This window comes from Aulostomus chinensis, chromosome 18 (genome assembly GCF_037954235.1).
Source record: "Aulostomus chinensis isolate RoL2024-O1b breed Wild chromosome 18, RoL_Achi_v1.0, whole genome shotgun sequence".
NCBI lineage: Eukaryota > Metazoa > Chordata > Actinopteri > Syngnathiformes > Aulostomidae > Aulostomus > Aulostomus chinensis.
The window spans coordinates 16894945-16917500 of record NC_141337.1 but is presented as its reverse complement, the minus strand read 5'-3'; the positions used below and the strand labels follow the sequence as shown (position 1 = coordinate 16917500).

The 22556-nt window shown below is 44.1% G+C and overlaps 1 protein-coding gene across 1 annotated transcript in view; it reads left to right on the top strand.

Annotated features, from left to right (window-relative positions):
• llgl1 (LLGL scribble cell polarity complex component 1) overlaps positions 1–22556 on the top strand; it is a 35274-nt gene that overhangs the window by 9773 nt on the left and 2945 nt on the right. The window contains exons 3-23 of the mRNA XM_086186313.1: positions 3334–3415; positions 3501–3661; positions 4294–4440; positions 7873–8035; positions 9673–9808; positions 10807–10861; positions 11402–11556; positions 11664–11884; positions 14180–14247; positions 15755–15929; positions 17607–17711; positions 17956–18248; positions 18350–18500; positions 18584–18722; positions 18810–19123; positions 19252–19443; positions 19684–19756; positions 19955–20069; positions 20319–20383; positions 21410–21545; positions 21851–21933. Coding sequence (XP_086042439.1) covers positions 3334–3415; positions 3501–3661; positions 4294–4440; positions 7873–8035; positions 9673–9808; positions 10807–10861; positions 11402–11556; positions 11664–11884; positions 14180–14247; positions 15755–15929; positions 17607–17711; positions 17956–18248; positions 18350–18500; positions 18584–18722; positions 18810–19123; positions 19252–19443; positions 19684–19756; positions 19955–20069; positions 20319–20383; positions 21410–21545; positions 21851–21929 — 3025 coding nt within the window. The 3' untranslated portion in view covers positions 21930–21933. The remainder of the gene's footprint in view (positions 1–3333; positions 3416–3500; positions 3662–4293; positions 4441–7872; positions 8036–9672; positions 9809–10806; positions 10862–11401; positions 11557–11663; positions 11885–14179; positions 14248–15754; positions 15930–17606; positions 17712–17955; positions 18249–18349; positions 18501–18583; positions 18723–18809; positions 19124–19251; positions 19444–19683; positions 19757–19954; positions 20070–20318; positions 20384–21409; positions 21546–21850; positions 21934–22556) is intronic.

The window sequence follows — 22556 nt, the reverse complement described above, 5'->3', positions numbered from 1 at the left end:
ACAGCTAAGTTGTGCACTGTCATAAACCTGCAGACTGATAGAATAGATCACTGCTAGTAAGATGCTAATCACAGGTTGCTCACGTTCCGGCCATTGTTCAACTTCCAGGTTAAACACTGCAGCAAGACCACGGAACATGAACAAAGCAAATTTGTGGTTGAATGCATGCCGGAGTAACTCCATTTCCTTCTGTATTATCCAGGTTTGTTTTTGTGAATTTGAGAAGTACATCTTCATTCACAAATAATGCGTTTACATGAACTTTAAAAGTCCAGTTGTGGACTGATTTTTTTTATTTATTTTTTTTTACATGTTGACAATCACCAGTGATACTTTTTCCTTTTGTCCAGCAAATTTTGTGTCAGCTGATATCAAACTGAGCCCTTTCATTTCTAATCAGTCCATTTCTGATTATCATGCTTTGTCCAGCAGAGGGGAAAAAAGGATTTTCTATGGGATATTGTCATCCTCATTTAGCGCCCAGCATTATTTTTAAGCAACATCACAATCTACAATAAATTTTTGAATCCTTTCCATGGCCTATGAAAAATGCGGGATGTAATGCTTTGATAAATTCCCTCAGCATCATAATCATTCTAGTGTTCTATACAAAGTCTGAATTAAACCTTTTGTCTTATAATATTAATAGAAAATTTCTGTAAATGCCCCCCCCCCCCGCCTTTCTTTAATTTCTGGGGTTACGGTTTTGTGGTTAACCAGAGGTCAGTTTAAAGTAGAGGCAAGCTGATAAGTTGTATGTATTCATCCAGCACTTTTATGATCTGCCCCAGGAACAATGGGGGACTTGTATATTGGCCAGTGAGTAGATCCCTGGGGGGTGCTTAATTCAGAGGAAACACATACTCATGTACAGCTGTCTCTCATGAGGAGGTGATGACATTATGGCAGGGGAATCCCTCCACTGGTGGTCCTCTGACATCACTAGATTGAGGAAGTGTGTGGCGAGTGGAATCTGCCAACCATGTGCCACATCTTTCTCAAGCTTGTCAGTCGTCATCACCACAGCTTGGATGTGTTTGTCCTGCCTCTTAACGGCAACACAGATCTCCACTCTGTTATTCAGCTGCTGTCTGTCAGAGGTGCTGCAGGGTTCCATCACAGCTGCACAACACTGTTTTCTTAAATGTCTTACAGTCAACAATTCCTTATTTCTTCTCATTTCATTGACCCTGCTGCACTGCCTTTCAGACACATCTTTGTTTTGTTTTCGCTTTCTCAGTTTGGTTATATTAAGCTGTCAGAAAAATGGGATTTTCAGCAAACGGCTTCATTCATCACTGTCTCACTGCCCTCCACCCTTCTGTTTATGCAGACTTGTATTTTACACCCTATGTGGCTTTCCTGCTCACACCTCCAGCTGTTTGAGGCATGTGTTATTGCAGGGAATAAAATCTGGGCACAGGAAGTGACAGCGTGAGGAATGCTAGTATCACACTAGGTTGGGCCTCCGGGGATTCATTATAGGGAGGGGACGAGCAAAGGGGTGGTTGGGGGGGGGGGGTGAGTGGAAGGAAAATGTATTGGAGAGCAGGTATGTTGACAGAGCATGAGAATCCCTGCAGAATGACGAGTTTTCACCAAAACTACAGACGTGGGAATGATTGATGTAAGTTGGAGGGACGAACAGCGCTGTCAGAAAGCAGGGAAGATTAAAAAGAGAGTGAAGGAATGCTGCTGACTAAGTTCACTGATTTCCCTCTTAAAGGGTTCAGAGTTGAGCGACACGGCAGCCCGGAAAAGTCTTCCTGGAAAAACGTATACAAGTGAAATAAAGATGTGAAAATGGAAGGTGAGAGCATGAAAAGAGAAATATGAAATCCAGCCAAGATAAAATAACACAATGGTGGTTGGAATGCAGAGGAGAAGAAGAAAAAAGAACAGCTTTTTATACACAGTCACATAATAATGAGAACCCCAAAAGATCCCCTCATATTTCCTTCATTTTTAATCCATATTCCCACAGGCTTATGTAAGCAGTGTGCTTAAGTGTGTCAGTATTACTCACAAGTGTGTTCCTTGCTTCTAGCGAGACGGTGCTAATTCAGTTTAGCCCAATTTAGCATAGCTGTGTAGCTTTTAATTGAATAGTTCAGCTTCATTTATTGGGCCAACAATATACACACACACACACACACACACACACACACAAACAAACATATGCACAGAGAGGTGATTTGAAGCATCTGCGTCATCTGGTGTTGGTAATTGCTCTGAGTTTTCTTACACTGGTCTAATTTCTTCCCTACTAACCGTTTCTTGCTGGTTTACAGCGCAGAATTACCAGTTTTAACAGTTTTCTAAGTGCTGCCTTCACCATCTCTCTCCCCCAGACATGTTTTCTTCTTCTGTGAGCTAGAAGGCATGTTTTTATGTGGCTTCATGCTATAGTGGTGATGCTGATCAGATTTGAAATTTAGTTTGCTTTATTTTCTCTTTTTCTTTATTTTTTTTTGTCCTTTCGAAGCCCACATCTTTCCACCGCTAAGAATGAGTTTGGCCGTTTAGTTCAGTGTTTATAAATTGTAATGCAAACCATAAAGTGGTGGTTTGCAAAGTGGGGTGATGCATTCAACCACTGAGAGAGTGACTTATTGGCCACCTCCTCCTGCGTCTGAGGGCTTATCTGTGTTTTTATAAAAACTGAACTTACTATTAAAGGTAATAATGCAGGATTCTATCATCACCATTCTTCAAAGTGTGGAGTCATAGGAGGAGTTGCGTTCCCTCTGGCCAGTGAGCACCTTGTTCAGGATATGATTTTAGACTTTGTTTGAATGGAATTGTTGAATTTGGGGATGGTCTCCTCAGCTGTTCAGCAACTGTAGTAAAATTCCCTCCATCTTGGCCTGCTGAGCCTCTCAAGATGACGATGCTGTTTGATGAGTGCGAATATTTTTGATTGGTGTATTCGTAGGTCATTTTCCTCCGTGGAAATAGCCCTTTGGGCGATGATAATATTTCAGCTCACAAAGTATCAGCTCACGGTTTGTTAAGAGCACGTTCACGCGCACAATTTAAGATCAAATCTCTGCATACATGAAGTTCGTACATGCATCTCATTCTTTGCTCTGCCAAGACAACCGCAATATCCAACATATATTTGGTTAAACTCACCAAATGTATGTCAACACACCTCACACAGATTAGAATCTGCTGTGGTGATTATTTTGCAGCTGCTGAACTAGGAGGTCGTTTGTCTGCAAACTGCTGACCGAAGACTTGCAGGGATGAATAATTTATGTGAAGATGTGATCAGGTCGGTCAGTTTGAAAGTTTGCTGTGTTGAGTGTTTCCTTGACGGGATCCTTCCAGTTACGGGGCGCCTGGCGTGGAGTTCACAGGACTACACAAAGACACCACCGCTGTTACACAACTCCACTTCCTGCCTGGACAGGTGAGATCTGTGCCAGTAAAAACTAAAAAAAACAATGATAATGAAACTAATGTTAGACAATAATAACTGGTTTGTAATGTTCTAGGGCCACCTGCTCTCACTTTTGGATGACAATACCATTCACCTGTGGGAGCTTGTGGCAGCAGCCCCCAAGGAGGTGGGAGGGGTGAAGAGAGAGGGCGTGGTCAGTCTACAGGAAGTGGGCAGCTACAACCTTCCAGGAAGACCTGGTATTGAGAGCTGCAGGTACATGGGAGCCTGTTTTTGTAATTTTACAGCTTCAGTGTTATTGTTGAGTTTGTTGTTTAGGAAAGACACTCTTGCAGCGAATGCAATGTTTTTTCCAAAAAGGTGTTAAGATAAAATAAAATAAAAAAAACAAAAACAAATTTGACAACGCAGTGTTTTTGCCAGGACTAATGCTGTGTTCATGACGGCTCTGAGGTCAGGGAAAAAATTAGCTCAGAGTTGTTAAAAAATGATTTGAATGGTATCCAATTTAGAAATTACTGGTTGGCAATTAATATTTTCAGAACTTCGATTTCTCTGAACATAAAAATGGTGACTTTTATTCTTAATGGGAAGAAGAACAATTTTTTGGGCCTATCTTTCTTCTTCTTTTGAGGTTTTATTTGGCACCTATCTGGGGTGTGTCCCTTTTTTTTTTTTGTCCTCCAAGTCGACTACAATGTAAGTGCAATGGTGTCTAAAATCTGTGGGTTGAAATTCAAACCTCAGAGTTGTCATGAACGCAGCATAATGCTTCAATGGCTCTAATTACATCCTTTCATCACTTCACCTTGTTCCTCATTAAAATGCCCAGGGAGTCAAAGGTGGCGTGACTGCAGCTTCACTCTTGTCTCTCCTCTTTCTCCCAGCACTACTCGAGTGACTGTCCTCCTCTTGTTGAGGTCATGTGACCTGCTCTGCATTGGAACAGAGGGTGGTGGCGTATACTTCCTGGATTTGCCCCGTCTCTCTCTGAAGGAGAACCAAACGCTGCTCCAGGATCAGGTCACACAGAGGTGAGACTGTCGGATAAAAGATTTCAGGGAAGGCAACTATAAGGAGGTGCTGTGTTTTTTGTTTTTGTCAAGTTTATCCTTAGACGTGATATTCACTGAGACATTAGACTGAATACGTCTTGGAATGTCACTTCATCACATATTAACACATTTAAGCACTTTCTTTCTTACTCTTCCTTTTTAAGAACATGGTTCTCATTCTCTCTAATTTATCACGGTCTGTTTTACTTTGAATACTTCCCTCAATCACAGCTCCAGCTCAGCAGGTCACACACACACACACACACACACACACACACACACACACACACACACCACACAGAGACAAATATCCCTCTTGACCATGGCAACAGCGGGCAGGTCAGGGTCGTGTTGTTCAGAGACCATGAGAATGCTTAGACCTGCACACCGCTGTGAGAGTAGACCAAGAGGAGACAGACACACACACACACACACACCCCATAATAGTGAAGACCAACATGCCCTGTGCACAAGCTGTGCAAACACCACGAACTATAATTGACCAAATTCTGAACAACAGTCGAAGCAAAGAGGCATTCTGATTGAAAAGGAAAGAAACATATTTAATGCTAAACCACTCTTTTTGATGAACTATGAGGTTATAAGGAGTCTCAGTTATTTTGTCCAGCCTCAGCGTTACTGCAGGGTGGTGTGCAGCCATGGATGAGGCTTCTGCAGGGAACTAGAGCAAAGCACTGTGTGATGGTGCTGTTGCAGCAGCACAAACACATTCCCTCAGATTGAACTGCTGATCCGTGCTTTTCCAAGAATTACAACACTTTAGTTACGTAACTATTTCATTGCAATCAGTTTGTTCTGTCCCCTGTAAATGTCTTGATATCACTGTTGTGAGCAACTTTGCCAAGATAATAAATATCTTTAACAGGTGCAGAATATCAAGATACTGATTAAAGGCATCCTCACTCCTCAGGGGTTTCTGATAATGGGGTCAATAAAAGGTCACTGAATAATTTGAAAGCAGTTGGCTTGTTGCAATTGGCTACGGGTGTTTATTTTCTTGATACCCACAGAGGTATAGATACTCTACGGCTGAGTCGTGTGGAGAATCTCTGCGTAGACAGTTGGCATCCACCTGTGAGAACCTGCTTCATTGTCAGTCGCCCTCACAGACTGCTGTCTCGACACAGGAACAGACTCTACATTGTCTCTATATTGGAGAAGGGTTCTCTGTGAGTGTTACCTGAGAGGCTTGTGATGATGGTGGAGGTTTGGTTTGTGTTGCATGTATCGTGGATGTCAGATGCAGATCGTCGAAAGGAACATGAATGCAGTTGGATGCCAGGATGTTGATCCTTGCCTTGCATGGCAATGCTTGGTCTCATGTCGCTAGGTTGTGCACACAGCTTCTGGAAGCTGGAGACATTGCTGTTAAGCATCACCATTGAGTTACTTCACTGTTCCTGTCTCTGGGAATAGCCATGAATCGGTAGAAGGAGACAACATTTCACAAGCCTCCATCAGTAAGCTCATTTTTTCTTTTTTCTATCTTCAGACGCTGACCTCTCTGTCTCTCATTGATAGTTTCCTATATTTCAGTTGAGGTGTTTTTTGGCGTAAGGGTCTGCGTTATGTTGCATATTGTTGATGTCAGGGTTTTGCATTGTTGCGTGTTAATGGTTGAACCCTAAATAAAATAAATTGAAAGTGCTGCATTGACATATCCTGTATTTTAAAAAAAAATGCTTTAAGGATGAATTATTCACTGGAAAGCAACTTAAGGGTTTGTGGTTCTCATGGAGACTTCATTGCCGAAACTGTTTGTATGTCTGACAGCACCATTAAATACAGTTTAAGTATTGATTGTATATTTTTTATTGCACTTACGAGAAAGCAGACTTTAGCTAGAATGCAGCAGCTTTCCTCACTGCATTCTAGTACCGATACACTGGCAGTGTATCACAGAGCTTCTGTTGTGTGTCTTTATGCTGTGTGACTGTCTGACTGGTTGGCCAACCCCTCATTAACCAGGCTTGTGTAGGGAAGTGAGCAGAACGGAGGCCTAACAAGGGCCCTGATAAGGTGTGTGTGTGTGTGTGTGTGTGTGTGTGTGTGTGTGTGTGTGTGCGCGTGCGCAAAAGAGGGGAGGTTTTAGACAGTGAGGCTTTGTACAGGCTGCCAAAATGCGGTGTTCCGGTCGGGGAAGTGTTTAGGCTGAATCTCTGACATGCACACGTACACGCACGCATGCATACACACACACACACACACACACACACACACACACACACACACACACACACACACACACACACACACACACACACACACACACACACACACTCTCTCTCACTGTGTGGCTCATCACCAGGACAGAGCAGGATGCTGGATTCCCTAAAAATACTTGTGTACGGAGAGATGGAGACAATGGAATGCTGTGTTGGGAATGTTTCTGCCTCTGTGCTTCCGGAGAGGATCTTCCCCAGTGAACCCTACCAAAGCAGTTGGATCGTTTGTGTGTGCGTGTGTGCGTGTGTGGCTGGCAGACTCTCGTCCCTTGTGTTCTTGAGCGATGGCTCTGCTTGATCTGCAGCAAAGAGCCCACAAAGCTGCAGTGCTTTCTTGTCTGTTCCCCCATGATGGTTAGTTTGGGAGTCTTCTGTCCTCCTCCTCTGCTGTTTTCTCCTCTTTTCTCTCCCTTTCACAGAGGGAATCCTCTGACATCTCGAGGGTGTGTCCTGCTTTACATTCCTCTGCTGCCTCAGAGGAATGTTTGTTCACATTGTCCAGCAGCTCAGCTCCAGCTTGATATTGATTTCACTGTTATTGTAAGAGCAGCCTGAGCTGCGCTATTAGTTTATACAACTGATGGATCGTTTTCATCCTCGTTGTCATTTACATTATTCATTTGTTTTTATGCTGAGCTTTGCTTCTGAGTGTTTTCAGATCCCTGCACTCCTCTTAGCAGCTGGATTATCAATATTCACAGATCTTTCCCTCGTGCCTTGAATCTTCCTCATCTTGCATGTTGTTTAAAGTTGTGTTAGTAGACTTTTTTGTCACTTAATTATAATTTTATAACCTGTGAATAAATGAACATGACTTGTAACAAACACTAAGAGGAGACGTATCGTGCTTCTCCTTTATATCCTTTGACAATATCATATCAAAAGTTTTAAATTCTGAAGTAATATAGTTGAAGCCCTTCATAATGATTTCAAATGTGATGAGGTTTATTGGCTTCGTCTCTGCTGGTCCCCCGTGTTGTATGTGAATGTCCTGATATCCATTGAAGCCCAACTGATAATTCAGTCACCTCAGACGAGGTGTCATCAGTTTTTGTTTGGTGTTTAGTGGCAACTAAAAATACATGTTGACGATATATGTTACTGGTTATCAATGATACAGACTGCTGGTTTTGGTCAGTAAACAGTGTATGTTTTGCTTTTCCAGCCTGCCGGATGACTACAGATGTGGAAAATCATTAGGACCCGTGGAATCTCTCCAGGAACATCCTCAGCAGGCTGGGAAGATTCTGATTGGCTACAGCCGAGGCCTGGTGGTCCTGTGGGATCTGAACACCCATCATGCTGACCAGCTCTTCCTGGGCAAGCAGGTAGCAGAGCAAATCCTAGACTATCATAAAAGTCATGTACCTTTTTACGTGACCATGTTCCCCAGTTAATCCCTCAGGCTTGAACAATGGGGAACATGTTGAAGTGTGTCTCTGGTTTATTCATGCTCAGCCTCAGAGTTGACAATGACTAAAAACAGACTTACAAGCAGTTACAGAGAAGTAGATTTATTATGCACAACACATTCATAGCTACGTGTGTGTGTGTGTTTATATATACATACATATATAATCAATTTTGTCATATAGTTAATATAGTAATAATATAGTTATGCCCTTTTGTGCATTCTTAAGTGACACAAAATGCTATTTAACATCATAAATCAACATTATAGAACACAAATATTTAAGGAAACCAAAATAAACCTCAAAATGTTTTTCATGCAGTTCTTTGTTTTAAAGTCTGACCGCTGTTTTCAGCCTCTTCTGTGGCTTTGTGCCAACATTTAGTTTATCTGCTTTCCATCAAGTTTTCTCCTTCTGTAATTTCTTGACACTGGGATAACAAAATGTTTTAACATGTGAGATCTGAGGCGGCATGGTGGTGTAGTGGTCAGCACTGTGGCCTCACAGCAAGAAGGTTCTGGGTTCGAGTCCCGGCTCCATCACAGGATCTTTCTGTGTGAGTCTCCATGTTCTCCCTGTTCCTGTGTGGGTTCTCTCTGGTACTCCAGCTTCCTCCCACAGTCCAAAGACATCAAGACAGGACGAGGCTGATTGATACTCTAAATTGACCGTAGGTGTGACTGTGAGTGTGAATGGTTGTCTGTCTCTGTGTGTTGGTCCTGTGATGGACTGGTGACCTGTCCAGGGTGAACCCCGCCTCTCGCCCGTAGCTGCTGGGATAGGCTCCAGCCCCCCGTGACCCTTCACAGGAATAAATGGAAGACAATGGATGGATGGATGTCAGATCTGAAAAATCGCTGGAGCATCCGCAACCTCAGAAACCGTATCACTCTGTTCTCCCTCGGCACTTGTTGCATCTGCCAGTCACAATCTACGACTAAAGAGATGATAGGTACTCACTCTGCTTCATGGTGGGGGAAAAAACACTACCCTTTTTTCCCCAGAATACCTTTATATTGAAACCATCATGTATCCATGAAGCCACTTTTGTGACAACGATATCATGAAATTGACGGGACCGTGATATCACCGAACAATGACTATTTAAGACTGTCCCCAGCTACTCAAAGATGCGCTCCAATAACACTATAATAATACTAATAATACTCGGACTGTCATGATTTTGAATATCAGGCTTCAGTAATCAATGATGATGTTACTGATATTTTCACAGTATTTTTGAGAATTTTGAGAAAATATTAAGCAGTGGGGCAAATAAAATGTCAAACATGTTGTGTGTTTGCCTCTCTTTTTTTGGCAAATGGACTGCATTGTGCATGAGTGTGGTGGCTTGGAGTGTCTGTGTCTGGGGATGAGGAATAATACTGCCATCTCCCATTCATGTTGGAGTGAAAACCAGACGGTTACTGTCACTGGATTACTTATCATCATACGGCTATTATTAACACAGAGCTGATTATATGTTCTATAAATATTATAGTTGTCATCAGTACTGAGTCTTGTGTGTGTGTGTGTGTGTGTAACCCCTACAGCAGCTGGAGAGCCTGGTGTGGGAACGTTCTGGAAGCATATTTGTCAGTTCCCATAACGATGGTGGCTACTCAGTCTGGGCTGTTGCCAACAGCAACACCTACAATCACCAGCCGGTGTCCTCCAACATTCCATACGGTGAGAAATGTACACACACGCGCGCGCACACACACACACACACACACACACATCTGTGTTCTTCAGCTAACAGCTTATGTGTGTTGGAGCCATGCTTCAATGGAGGGTTACCCAGGGCTGGTGAGGAACTAGAGCAGCTAATGTTCCACATAATTAGCTTCTATCTGTCGTCTGAATGATAGCTACACAGCAGGGCTTGGTGATATGGGAGAAAACAACAGAGAACATATTCTTTTGATGTTGATATATACAGTAAATGTGTATAATGATTTCTGCTTGTGAATGAAAAATCACACGCCCATAAATATTTATCAAATTGGTCGTTAACGTAATGAGGAATGTGACACAATGGATTGATACTGTTATATCGCCTGATATTTCTGAAAACATTGTGTGAAAACAGCTTGTCATCAGACTCATTTAGACAGCAAAATAGTGTATCTTGGTTCTGTGTGTACGTATAAAATGATTGGACAGTTTCACTATATTTAATATACAGCACAACAAGTTTGGTTTATTTGCACAAAGGTTGTGATAAAGCGTTTCACAGTCAGAAGTTAAATTGGTTGTAGAGTGGAGTGAAGAGTCCAGAGTCCTCTCCTTCATTTCAATACACATAAAACATTCTGAGTCATTGAAACGGTACAAAACAAAAAAATGGAACAAAGTACATCATCAGTGTATTTCCCAGTTCTGTCTGGGCATCTTTTCCCTCCTGGACATGAGAGACAAATGTCCAGTGGGTGACCACAACTAAATGAACCATGGTTGGTGGCATATTGTGACTCAGGGACTCAATCTCGTGATTTCTGGTTACTGTTGGGGTCAGTGGGGGTGGGGGGGGGGGGGGGTTGTCGGACCTGGCCACTTCTTTGTTAAGATGACAATGATGACTATAATCTAGAATGTCAATGGTTAAATTTAAATTTTAGATTGATTTTGCCTCCCAACAATGACTTGCTAAATGTTGTTTAACTTCTGGTGGTTGTTTGTTGCAGGTCCATTTCCCTGTAAAGCTATCAACAAGATCCTGTGGAGGACAACAGAGACAGGGTGAGTCATTCACTCTTATGTTGTGACACACAAGTTACAGTGCATGAGCAATTATTCTGGTCAACAGGCTTTGGAACGCATCGCCAGTAATCTTAACCCTGTGTGTTGGCTCATTATTGTTAATACTTTTTTTTTTTTAATTCTATTTACTGTATTTTTTTCTTTTCTTTTTTTAGATTTCAAACTATTTTGTCATCTTTTATTTTATGTTGCCAATACTATTATCTCCTGTCCCAAGAAGTCTGGGAAAAGATACAGAAAGATGAAAAGATGTTGAGAAGAAATTGACATTCACTGCAAATGGGACATTTGTAAACTTCAGAATTCTAAATTAATGTTTAAAAGTTGTAAAATATGTTGGAAACTCTCAGTTGTCGGTCTTGTGCACCTTGAAATAGAACGAAGGAAAAAGTACTTCTTTTCTGTACTAACAAAATGTAGAGACCTGAAGTGACTTCCCTTCATCGGTGCCTTCTTACTCGCGTGTGTCCTTAAATGGAAGTTCATTCATGTTTACTGCACCTGCGCTGCGCCCTACAGCTCCCCAGTGCTGTTGTACAGTGGAGGGATGCCCAGAGCCAGCTACGGAGACCGCCATTGTCTGACCATCCAGCAGGACAAAGAGCACATCACCCTCGACTTCACATCCCGAGTCATCGACTTCTTTACAGTCCACAACTTGGAGCGTGCGAAAGGTGAGGGGGCTGCAAGGCGTTTTCGAGGTGTAGCTGGTCAAATTGTCTGGTTCCCTTAAATTCTAGTTATTTCTAGTCTAAATGTTTGACGAGCTTCCTTCTTACAGACGTAGATGACCCGTCTGCGTTGGTCGTGTTACTCGAAGAGGAGCTGGTTGTCATCGACCTCCAGACCCCTGGGTGGCCAACTGTACCCACTCCCTACCTGGCTCCTCTCCACTCCTCAGCCATCACATGTTCCTGCCACATCTCAAGTGTCCCTCCCAAACTCTGGGAGAGGCTGATCAATGCAGGCAAAGCTCAGCAGGGCCGTGAGCACACACACAGGGTGAGAAGCGCAATGCGGTGTGTAAAGTTTCAACAGGACTTAATGAGCAAGGGTAGGCAGTTTGGTCCTGTTCAGCCATTAGGATTTGTCCTGAGTGAGTCGATCATAAACGGAAACCTCTCTGTACCAAAGCTTCAAAATATGTCTCCAGTGATGAGGTGATTGGCACTGTCCTCCCTGTTTTATATATTTGAATAAACACCTATAATACGTACAGCTATGGTCCACACTGACACACTTTCACCAGCTGACAAGCTCTGGCAAGCGGTCGGAATAAAGCTCTGTGTGCTTTATGACTCACTGTCACCTCTTGAGGAACAAAGTTGTATTACAAACAAGGCACACTGGTGCTAGCATGTTAAAGCTGTACTTGACCAAAAAATACCTTTCGAAATATTCAAATAGATGTTTGGAACTCAAAAAGTTGTTCTTTTTTCCTCCTGCATCACTTCTTTGTGACTCCAGAATGCAGAAAGAGCCAGCCTTGTGTACTTAGCTAGAAGCTAATACTGATGGCTTGCAACAGTAAGACTTTTTAAAAACTCAACACATTGTTCCGTATGATCCACATCGTCTTTATCCAGCCAAAGCTCGGTAACCCACAAGCACTCTGATTTAAGCGAAAAACAAATGAACTATAGCACTGCCGGCTTGGCGCTACCCTGCAGAAGCACTTTTGAGGGCGACCAGTGCTTTCAGTTGAAGCGTTTTGCTCGCTAACAGGAAGCGTGTTTTAGCTCAACTCCAAGTGTTTGTGGATTACTGAGAAGATCTAGATTTTCAGACGATGGGCTTGAGATTTCGTGAATGGACGTTTTTAGACAATTTTTCTTTGTTTGCTGTCAGTCGCCTGTTCATGAGCTTCAAGCTAAAAATACGTGTCTGGCTTTTTCTACATCATGGATTCACAAAGAAGTGATGCAGGAAGGTAGGGCAGTCTTGTGAGCTTAAAGACAGTAGAATGCTCTTCTTGGGTGAAGTAATGCTTTAAGACTAAAATAAAGCCCGTACAAATTCTACCTTTTAAACAAGTCAGTAAACTTGAGTCTTGAGAGGACAAGTAGAAATTTACTTTCTGACCCTCTGACTGAGCAGGAGATAAAACCCTGGCATTGACAATTATTTTTTGTTTTCTTCTTGCTTCAATTCATGGGATTATCATGCTCTCAGTTTTTAAGCTACAGTGCTTACAATACCTTTTGGAATTTTAATGAATTTTGAACACTCTAGTTAGCTTCTTTGTCAGCTGCAGACTACAAGTGAATCTCGGGTTTTAAGCTTCCTCAGTCACTAAAATTAGAGCGTGCGTCAGTCAGTTGTCAGTGTGTCTGCACTGTTGCAATGTTATCTTTGTGGGGATTTCTTTGTTACCCACAAAAACTTGGGAAGAGCAAGTTGCACTGACTCAAAAATATAGTTACTGTATCATGTGTGACGACTGGTGGAGCTGTTGCCAGGAGACTAGGAGGACAGAATAATCCTGTAAACCGGTTTATTCATGCAAGTGGGGATATTCAGTTACAGGAAATCCAAGATGCATGAAAGCGTTTTAACCTGAGAACACCTTTGAAGAGATTATGGCCAATTGCCAAACTACTCACACAGGTTAATCCGTGTAAATAATTAATACACTCAAACCAGCATGCAATTTATGCACCCTGGATTTCCAGGATTTTATTCAACATTTTTTCTGTCTGGTGCCGTTTTTGAGTTTAAGCTGCTTTAGTTTGCCAAACAAGGCTCAAAGCAGCATCAAGAGCATAAGTGGAGGTAAAATTTCTGATATTGCAGTTGAATGGATGTTTTTAATCGTAGTACTGCTACTAGTACTGCTGGCAGGGAGGCAGCTGTGAGGAAGTTTGACCGTCAGCCTGCTGGAATTGTGTTAACTCGAAGAGCAGGTGCTGGCAGTTAAAGGCTTTTGTAGCTTTGATCAGCTGTTTGATCAGTGACAGATTAGACTGACACCCCTACACACACACGCACGCACGCACACACACACACACACACACACACACAGCTGGTCGTAAATCATGGTTGTCTGTCGGTGCGAGGCCAAACCAAAGAAGCTGGCACGCTAACAGAGCAAAGCCAACAAAAGCTCTGTGAGCCGTGTACACTTGCTCCATATGGGCATGCCTGTGTGTCAGAGCCAGGAAATTATGAACTGAGGTCAAAACGGAAAGGAGCAGAAAATATGTTGCTGCTAAGTTGAGTTTAACGTGATTTTAATAGTTTTTTTTCTAGAGATTTTACGAGAGAGGGAGAATTAACATCTAATCTTTGTTTGTGTAGAGCTGGCCAATCTGTGGAGGGAAGAACCTGGCTCCTCCTCCCAAGCAACAGGAGCTGTTATTGACGGGGTACACACGTATACACACGTATACACACACACACACACACACACACACACACACTCACACTCGTGTCCACTCTAGTAGGTTTGAGTGAACAAACATCTAAGGAAGCGATTACTTTTACTTGTATTTCTCACCCAAAACACATATGCATCAGGGGACTTGTCTTGAAACAGACAGAATTTGTCAGTGTTGCCATGACAACTACAGTCATTTTGTCAAGTACAGATGTTTGGTAGAAGCAAGATTGGCGAGGAATGCAATGAGACTCAACTGAGGAAGTGAGACAGCTGGGTTCATTTGAATTTGGAGAGACGCCACGACTCAAACACAGCTGAAAGAGGGGAAACTTAAACTTGAGAATTTAGTGAAAGTAGGAGGAAAGATCATGTGATTGCTGTGTGTTCAGCTCCAGAAGCAGGATTTAGAGTGAAATGTCTGAAAAAGCATTGGATCGCTTGGCATTATATAGCTTGTTTTTAAGGACAGGGCCACTAATACTTGAATAATTCAGACAGAGGACAAGAAGTTGAGCTCTGTAATGCAGGAATTAGAAAAGAAGGAAAGTAGGTATATAAAGCCCTGGATGAACATTTCCTCAGAAAACTGAAACGTGTTTTTAGCCTTGCTTTACTTATAATTAAACCTCTGTACTGGACCTTTTGAGTCCCAAGCTGAGTGTTCTGTAAGTCAGCAAGGAGATCATGTTCTCAGTGGAGTTGGTCTGATTATCAGCAGTGTTACACAAAAACTAGAAGGATATTGCATGGGCCATGGAAGAACCCATTACATTTTCAGGCAGTTCAATCATAGGGCCACTGGGTGACAGCAGGTTATTTTGATAACTGAGGTTTACGCAATCGAAACGAGGCGGACAATTTTGCCTTAGAAGAGGAAACTCTTGGAACTTGACTCCACATGGTCAGATCTGTTCCAGCCTCAGATATTTGATGATAGTCCTGACCTGAAAACATCCACAAGCTACAGTAGAAAAAAAAAAAAAACCTTGGCAGAGGGATATGCTCTCTGAGTGAGCAGTTCTCAACACTGGCGAGAAGCGACTGTTACATGACTCCTCAACAACTATCAACATCACAATAAAACTCATCCTCCAGACCTCCTGTTACACAGCAACCTAAATGAAGCCATACAAAAGTCTAGAAGGTCACAGCTGCTCAGCTTGCGGCTGGCTTCACAGCTTAAGTGGCGGTGATCATGTAAGGCTAACGTTACAGAACCAGCCACTTATGTTGTTTACTGTGTTGGCTAAGCTAACTGTCTCGCAAAAGAACACAAAACTAATGATCAGTCCAGTCATTTTGCAGGGACTCCGGCTAGTTGCATCTGAGATATTCTCACTCTTTGGCATTTGCTCTGATCTCCTCCAAAGAAAACCACAGCGAGCAATCCACATCTGAGCTTTCACACTTCTCTGACGCACACACACACACACACACACACAGTTGCATACTCAAGTATTTCATATTTTCTAACAAAATTTGTACGTCTACAGACATGAGGATGGCACTGTGCGTTTCTGGGATGCGTCAGGTGTTGCTCTCACGCCACTTTACAAACTCAGCACAGCCAATGTCTTTCACACGGACTGTGACCCTAGCGATGACCCTCAGGACCCTGGCGATGACCCGGATATGCAGCAGGAGGAGGAATGGCCTCCCTTCAGGAAGGTGAGATGTGCATGAGATGAGGCCAAATGAAGCAAAAATAAGAGACAGTGTAGAGAGTGAAGTCTTTCCTCTCCAGATCAGGCACAATATCTTCTTTTACAGGCTGAGGGAATAAAAACAATCTGTGTTTCACACACAGACGCACACGTGCGCTGAGTCCTCTTAACACTCCATCTGTGGCCTAATTTTCTTGTCAGATTGTTTTCACGTGTTTGGTTTTCAAACAGACCCTCCCCATTGTTCCCGTTATTAAAACTTGACTGTGAAGCAACCGCAGACTCGCTCCGTTTTAATGGCCTGTTTTCTGTGTAGCATTTAAATGAACTTATTAGAGGAAGCAGAATTTCACACCGAGGGATGCCAGCTAAGCGATTTTAGTACATATAGGAAATGGAGATGGAAGTGCTTGATGAATTTTTAAACCAAGTGGTTGCATAGCTGGAAATTATTTTGTGTTTGAGTCCAAGATAAGCGAGATGACAGGGATCACCGCGAGGGGAAGACACATAATTGTGGCCTGTTTGAGGATTAATATGGTTTCCCTTTTTCCCTTCACAAGAGTGACTGTGACTGAGTGGTTCAGCTGACATACATTCATAGTTCAAGCTAATCGTAAGTGATGCATTCAGCGTGAGAGCTTGTCTTTGTGTCTGCACACCTCTCAAGTGTGCTTTCCCATTCTGTATGCTTTTCTTTGCCCCCACCACCTTTCCTCATGTATCCCATGGTAACAGAGCTGCATGTTTAGGAATGTGGCCCTCATATGGGATGAAGAGCCTTTCCCCCCTTTTTTTTTTTTTTCCTTCTGTAATGAAAACCAGACCCATCGCCCCCTCTCTTTCTCTGGATGTTAGTGACCAAATTTAAGGGGATTCTATTGGAATTCCTACTGTGTTTGTGTGTGAGAGAGACAGATTAATGCACATGTTTTGCTGAGTGTGTGTGAGGCGAAAGGGGGCATTGTTCTGGCATTTGGCAGGGAATAAAAGAGGAGAGGCTGCTGCAGAGAGGGGGGGGGGGTGGAGGAGAGCCTCAGAAGGACATTTTGAATTTGTGGTCTGTTTGGATCAAAGAATCCAAAGTAGACAAGTTGGTTTTGGAAGGTTTCAGGAAAGAAAGTTGGAGGCTGATCAAGATCTCAGTGACGGTACATCTCAGGAACGAGCCAGCAGCAATTTCCTACACACTCATCGGATGTGAGGGATTGACAAGCGATGCTACTTCCACAATTCTGGCATCCGCTCACGTACATGGTTTCTTGTTCAGTGTGTTGAACCGTGACAGGCTGTCTCTGAATCAGTTTGCAGCATGTGTCACTTTTGCTGTTATGGACATCAGGAAAGTCAAAGTGTTTCAAAAAGTATAACTTAACCTGAGAAACTACAATGCAGAGCTCCGCAAACAGCCAACGTTTAATCCAAATCTCAGTAAGGGCTCCTGAAATATTCAAATCAAAGGAAAGCACAAGATTTGTTAAAGACCAATTCAGTCCAAATACCATTTTAGGTTGAATATGCTGCTGCTGAGAAAACATTACTGTTTGATACAGACTCCTCATTTCCTGTCAAATATTACAATATCAGTCAATATATTTGCTGTTATATATTTGTTTAAAACATAATGCAGTGCGACCACTAAGATAAGTCAATGTAACCTGTAACTCCTGTGTGTGTCCAGGTGGGCTGTTTTGACCCGTACAGTGATGACCCCCGGCTCGGCATCCAGAAGATCAGTTTATGCAAATACAGTAACAAGCTGGTGGTGGCCGGGACTGCTGGACAGGTAAAGACGTGCCTCGTCTCACACACAATCAGCAGTGTGTACATGGATGGAACTGAGTAGAGTGGCATCATTAATGGAAGCACATCGTTGCTTTGTATTTAGCAGAAAGTGAGCCATTGAAAATGGACATTGTTGGAACCTTTACTTCATTCAACGATTTTGTCGCTCAGCAACTTCACGGCACAAAGTTTTGAGTGTGGCGTGTGAACGAGTGTTTCTTTCTTGACTCCCTTGATCTCTCCAGGTGATCGTGTTGGGTTTGAGCGATGAACGTTCGGACCACTTGGTGGACGTGTCCGTGGTGGATCTACTGCAGGACAGGGAGGGCTTCACTTGGAAGGGCCATGACAGACTGGAGCCACGCCTGAAACTGGCCCCCTTCCCCCCAGGTTTTCAGCCTCTGGTGCTGGTGCAGTGCCTGCCCCCAGCCTCCGTTACAGCGGTGGCGCTGCATGCGGAGTGGAACCTTATCTCCTTTGGGACTAGCCATGGATTTGGCCTATTTGACTACCACAGACGAAATGCTGTGTTGGCCAGGTAGGGTTACAAAGCAGCGAGCGCGGTATACAATTAAGACACTCTGTAGTATTAGAAAATGGATTCAGAAAGCACCTCTACTTCTTTCTGTGTGCCTGTAGATGTACTTTACACCCTAATGACTCCTTGGCTATGGAAGGTCCCCTGTCCAGAGTCAAGTCCTTGAAAAAGTCGTTACGACAGAGCTTCAGGCGCATCCGCAAGAGCAGAGTGTCTGGGAAGAAACGCGCCATCACCACACCCATCAGCAAGGTAAATGTCTCAGAGCAGGTACAACAGTAGTGCAGTCAATTTTAATAACTGTGTGTGTGTGTGTGTGTGTGTGTATCATGCAGGTCCAAGAAGCCAATGCTGCTCTAGCAGAGCAGGAGGAAGTGGCTCCAATACAGCGACGGATTGAACCCCGATCAGCAGACGACTCTCTGTCCGGAGTGGTCCGATGTCTCTGCTTTGCAGACACCTTCCTGCGTGATGGTGTGGTAACTTCCTGGATCAGATTACACCGGAACCGTTTTATTTTAGCTTTCTGAACACCAAGTGCATGTGCTGTATCTCCACCAGGTACACACCACGGCCCCACACTGTGGGCGGGCACCAACTCAGGCAGTGTGTACGCCTATGCCCTGGAGGTGCCTGGCATGGGCTCGGGCCGCGTGTGTGAGCGGGGCAGCGCAGGCGAGAGCAGTGTGTGTGTGGAGGCAGTGTTGGGTAAAGAGATCCAGCTGATGCACAGGGCCCCCGTGGTGTCCATCTGTGTGTTGGACGGACGGGGTAAACCCTTACCAGACCCATATGAGGCCTCGCAGGACCTCGCCATCGCACCGGATATGACCAACGCCCACTCTGTACTCATCGCCTCAGAGGAACAACTCAAGGTGATGGGTTTTCTCATTTATATGTACAATTATGGAATTTTTAACGTGTACTCGGCATTGGCGTGAAAAAGACCGGAGCATTAATAAACATGTAAACACAGTTTGTGACGCTGTGTGTGTCTCTCCAGGTGTTCTCTCTCCCTAAGGTGAGTGCTAAGACCAAATTTAAACTGACGGCACACGAAGGCTGCAGAGTGAGGAAGGTGGCCCTGGTGGTCTTCAGCTCCACAGCTCAGGAGGACTACAGCGAACACACACTGGTGTGTCTGACCAACCTGGGCGACATGCACCTCTTCAACATACCTGGCCTCAGACCACAGGTGGGCAGGAGGAGGGCTAGGATAGTGTTCTGAGGGGGGGGGGGGGGGGGGTTCTCAATCAGAGTGCAGCGGGATGGGTTTGTTATATAATGCGCCAAACTTGCTTTTTAATGAAGAACCCAATAAATGCAGGAAGAGATCAGTTAGCACATTTGAAACGTCCCTTAACCTTAGTGGGGTTGTGCAATCTACTGAGCCCTCTAACATGCAAATGTTTAGATGTGTCGGGTGTGTTTTCAGGTGCGCTATGACTGCATCCGCAAAGAAGACATCAGCGGCATCGCTTCCTGCGTCTTCACCAAGAATGGACAGGGTGAGCGCTGGAACAATGTCTCTGGAGGAGAAGGACGTCTCAGTCAGCACAACACAGAAATCAAGATGATAGATCAGGATGATTCACACTTATAAGCAAGACTGATATATTACTACTCTCAACCTACAAATTTCTATTTCTGTAACTGTCATTCCAGAAGTCGTGTCCCTTTTTATAAGTGTGTGTTGTTCTCCTCAGGGTTCTACCTGATCTCTCCGTCAGAGTACGAGAGGTTCTCTTTGTCTGCCAAAGTCCTGACCGAACCGCTCTGCTCCGTTCAGTTGGACCGGCCGTTAGAGTCCACACTGGCCAGGTAACTCACACACTGACACGGGTTGCCATCACAGCAGCTTCCTGTCATGGATTTCTGTCAGCCATTTTACTCAGTTACCCGCGCAGATGGATGATGTGCACGAACAGTCGCAGGTCTGGGTTTGCCCTGGACCCCACACTGAGAACCCCACTAACCCTAGATTTGTTGTACTCTCCCCTGAGTTTGATACTTGACTGTTGTTGTATTATTACTCCAAAGTAAACGCCGCATGCTCGTGTGTCTCCTCAGCGATGGCACGACAACACAGCCGCAAGCCAATGGAACCCACAAGAATCAGATGGGTCAGGCTGAGGGTAGGTCTGACCACACGCACACGCACACGCACACGCACACGCACACGCACACATACACTCTTTTTCTCCTGTGCTGTTTTTCTTTCCCCTCATTTATTCTCTCTCTTGATCGCCGTCTCTCTGAACCACTTAAACTCAGAGTTTGTGGGGGGTCCCCCTCTGGTTTCCATAGTAACCATTGAGTATGCCCCAGTCACCTCCTCCCCTGGCAGGAAATGATGGTTGCTGTGGAGACGTGAGTAGTAGGGTTTGTTTATATTGTCATTAAAAAGAAAGGGTCGAATATTTTGACTTGATGGTGAAGTTAATTAACGTATAATCCAAAATAATTCAGTTTTATGAGAAACATTTATGAGGAAATGCTTGCTGTGGTTAAACCTCTGGCTCAGTACAGAAGCAGAATCTTTAACCGAACAGGCTCAGATCAGATAGTTCCCGACCTCTCAACGACCTCCACCCGCATGTGTTAAGACTCGATTCTGTCTCTTTGTTTAATGAACTCATTTAAAACGTTTCAGCTGTTGAATCTCTGCCGGTCCGGTCCATTCTCACGTTTCCAGTTCACTTGTGTATCTTGCGCACTCGACCAACATGTTAATTAACGTCCAACTGAAGGGAAAAGAGGATGAAGATATTTTTTAGCTGCAGGGTAACTTAAGCTAGTGTCCACTCCCAGAGAAGAGACCAAGTAAATATAGCAACGCTGGATTGGAGTCACTGAAGTGAGGGAGTGCAAATGCTTGTTTCCTGATTTGCATTTGCTCTGTTCAGGGGTTTAACCTCCAAAATGCCTGAGTAATCAAAACCAGACGGATGTGAATTTCAGCTGCTGTGAACTACGAGAGGAAACGTGTGTGTGCTATAATGCAACATGTTTGAGCTCAGCCACCGTTAGCAGCTCATCAGCCAGACTATACGTCTGCTGGCAAGCTAACGATGAAGCATGAAATGCTAGCATCAGCAACTCTGATGCAGATGCTTCAGAAATCCTCAGACTGACTGTCTGGATTTCTTTGTCCCCCACAGGTCAAACGGAGGAGCCCCCAAGCACCCTGTCCTCTCCCAACCTGGACACGCCGCTTGACTCCCCCCTGAGCTGTGCTGACCTCACCCTCGACTCTACCGGGGAGCTCACGGTGGAGGACGTCAGGGATTTTCTAACGTGGGTGCACACACAGCCATCCCTCCATACCTGTGTACATCATGTTGTTTAAGAGCTGGGTGAACCTGTGAGAATAGGCCAGTTGAAGAGGAGTCGCCGGAGTGAACGGATATAGAAAGCATCATGGAGGGCGGTGCTGATGTTTGGGCGTCTGTTATATAATCTTTTGTTCCAGTCTGTTTTGAACCTGTCATTGCAGACAAACTATGGTGTGAACAGTTTTTTTTTTTATCTTAAGAAAGCTGTGTTGCACACATTGGTATGGGAACATCAAGGATGTTTTTTGTTGTCATGGTTATTTGCAGCACCGTGGACGAGGCAGAGAACAACCTGAAGAACATCAAGGAGGAGGAAGGTCGCTCGACCGGCATCCTCATCAATTGAACAGGTGAGAAACACGCAGTCAAACTCTGAAAACACACTCGCTGCACACCAGTACAAGCTCACGCTCCGGCAGAGACAACAGCGGGCGGGTGAACTCCTCCTTATTGTACATACTCAACACACACACACACACACACACACACACACACACACACACACACACACACACACACACACACACACACGCACACACCTGTTTCTAATGGAGCCGGTCCAGAGTGTTGAAACTTCAAAGAGTTGTTCTGCATTCCAATAACAAACCCGCCGCTCGTCTGTATCTGTGGAACGCCGGCGGAGAACAACTCCTGTCCATCGGGGCAGCAGCAGAGCAGCGGCGGTGCCCCGTCTCTCCTCACTATACGAGGAGGAGGAGGAACTCAGTAAAGCAGCAGCACTGATGAGCCCTGTTTCATTCCTTTTTTGACCTTATCTATTTACTCGCCGTCGAACAGATGACGGTAGCTTCCTCACCAATTACTGTTTTCATGTTTTTTAAATGCAAGGTAGAGAAAACAAGGTGCCCGCCAGCGTTGGACTGGGCTGCACATTTGTGTTTATATTGATGTGAAACTGCAAATAATTTGAACGGCACAAAGAAGGTGAATTCAACCCGGATAGGATGAAAAA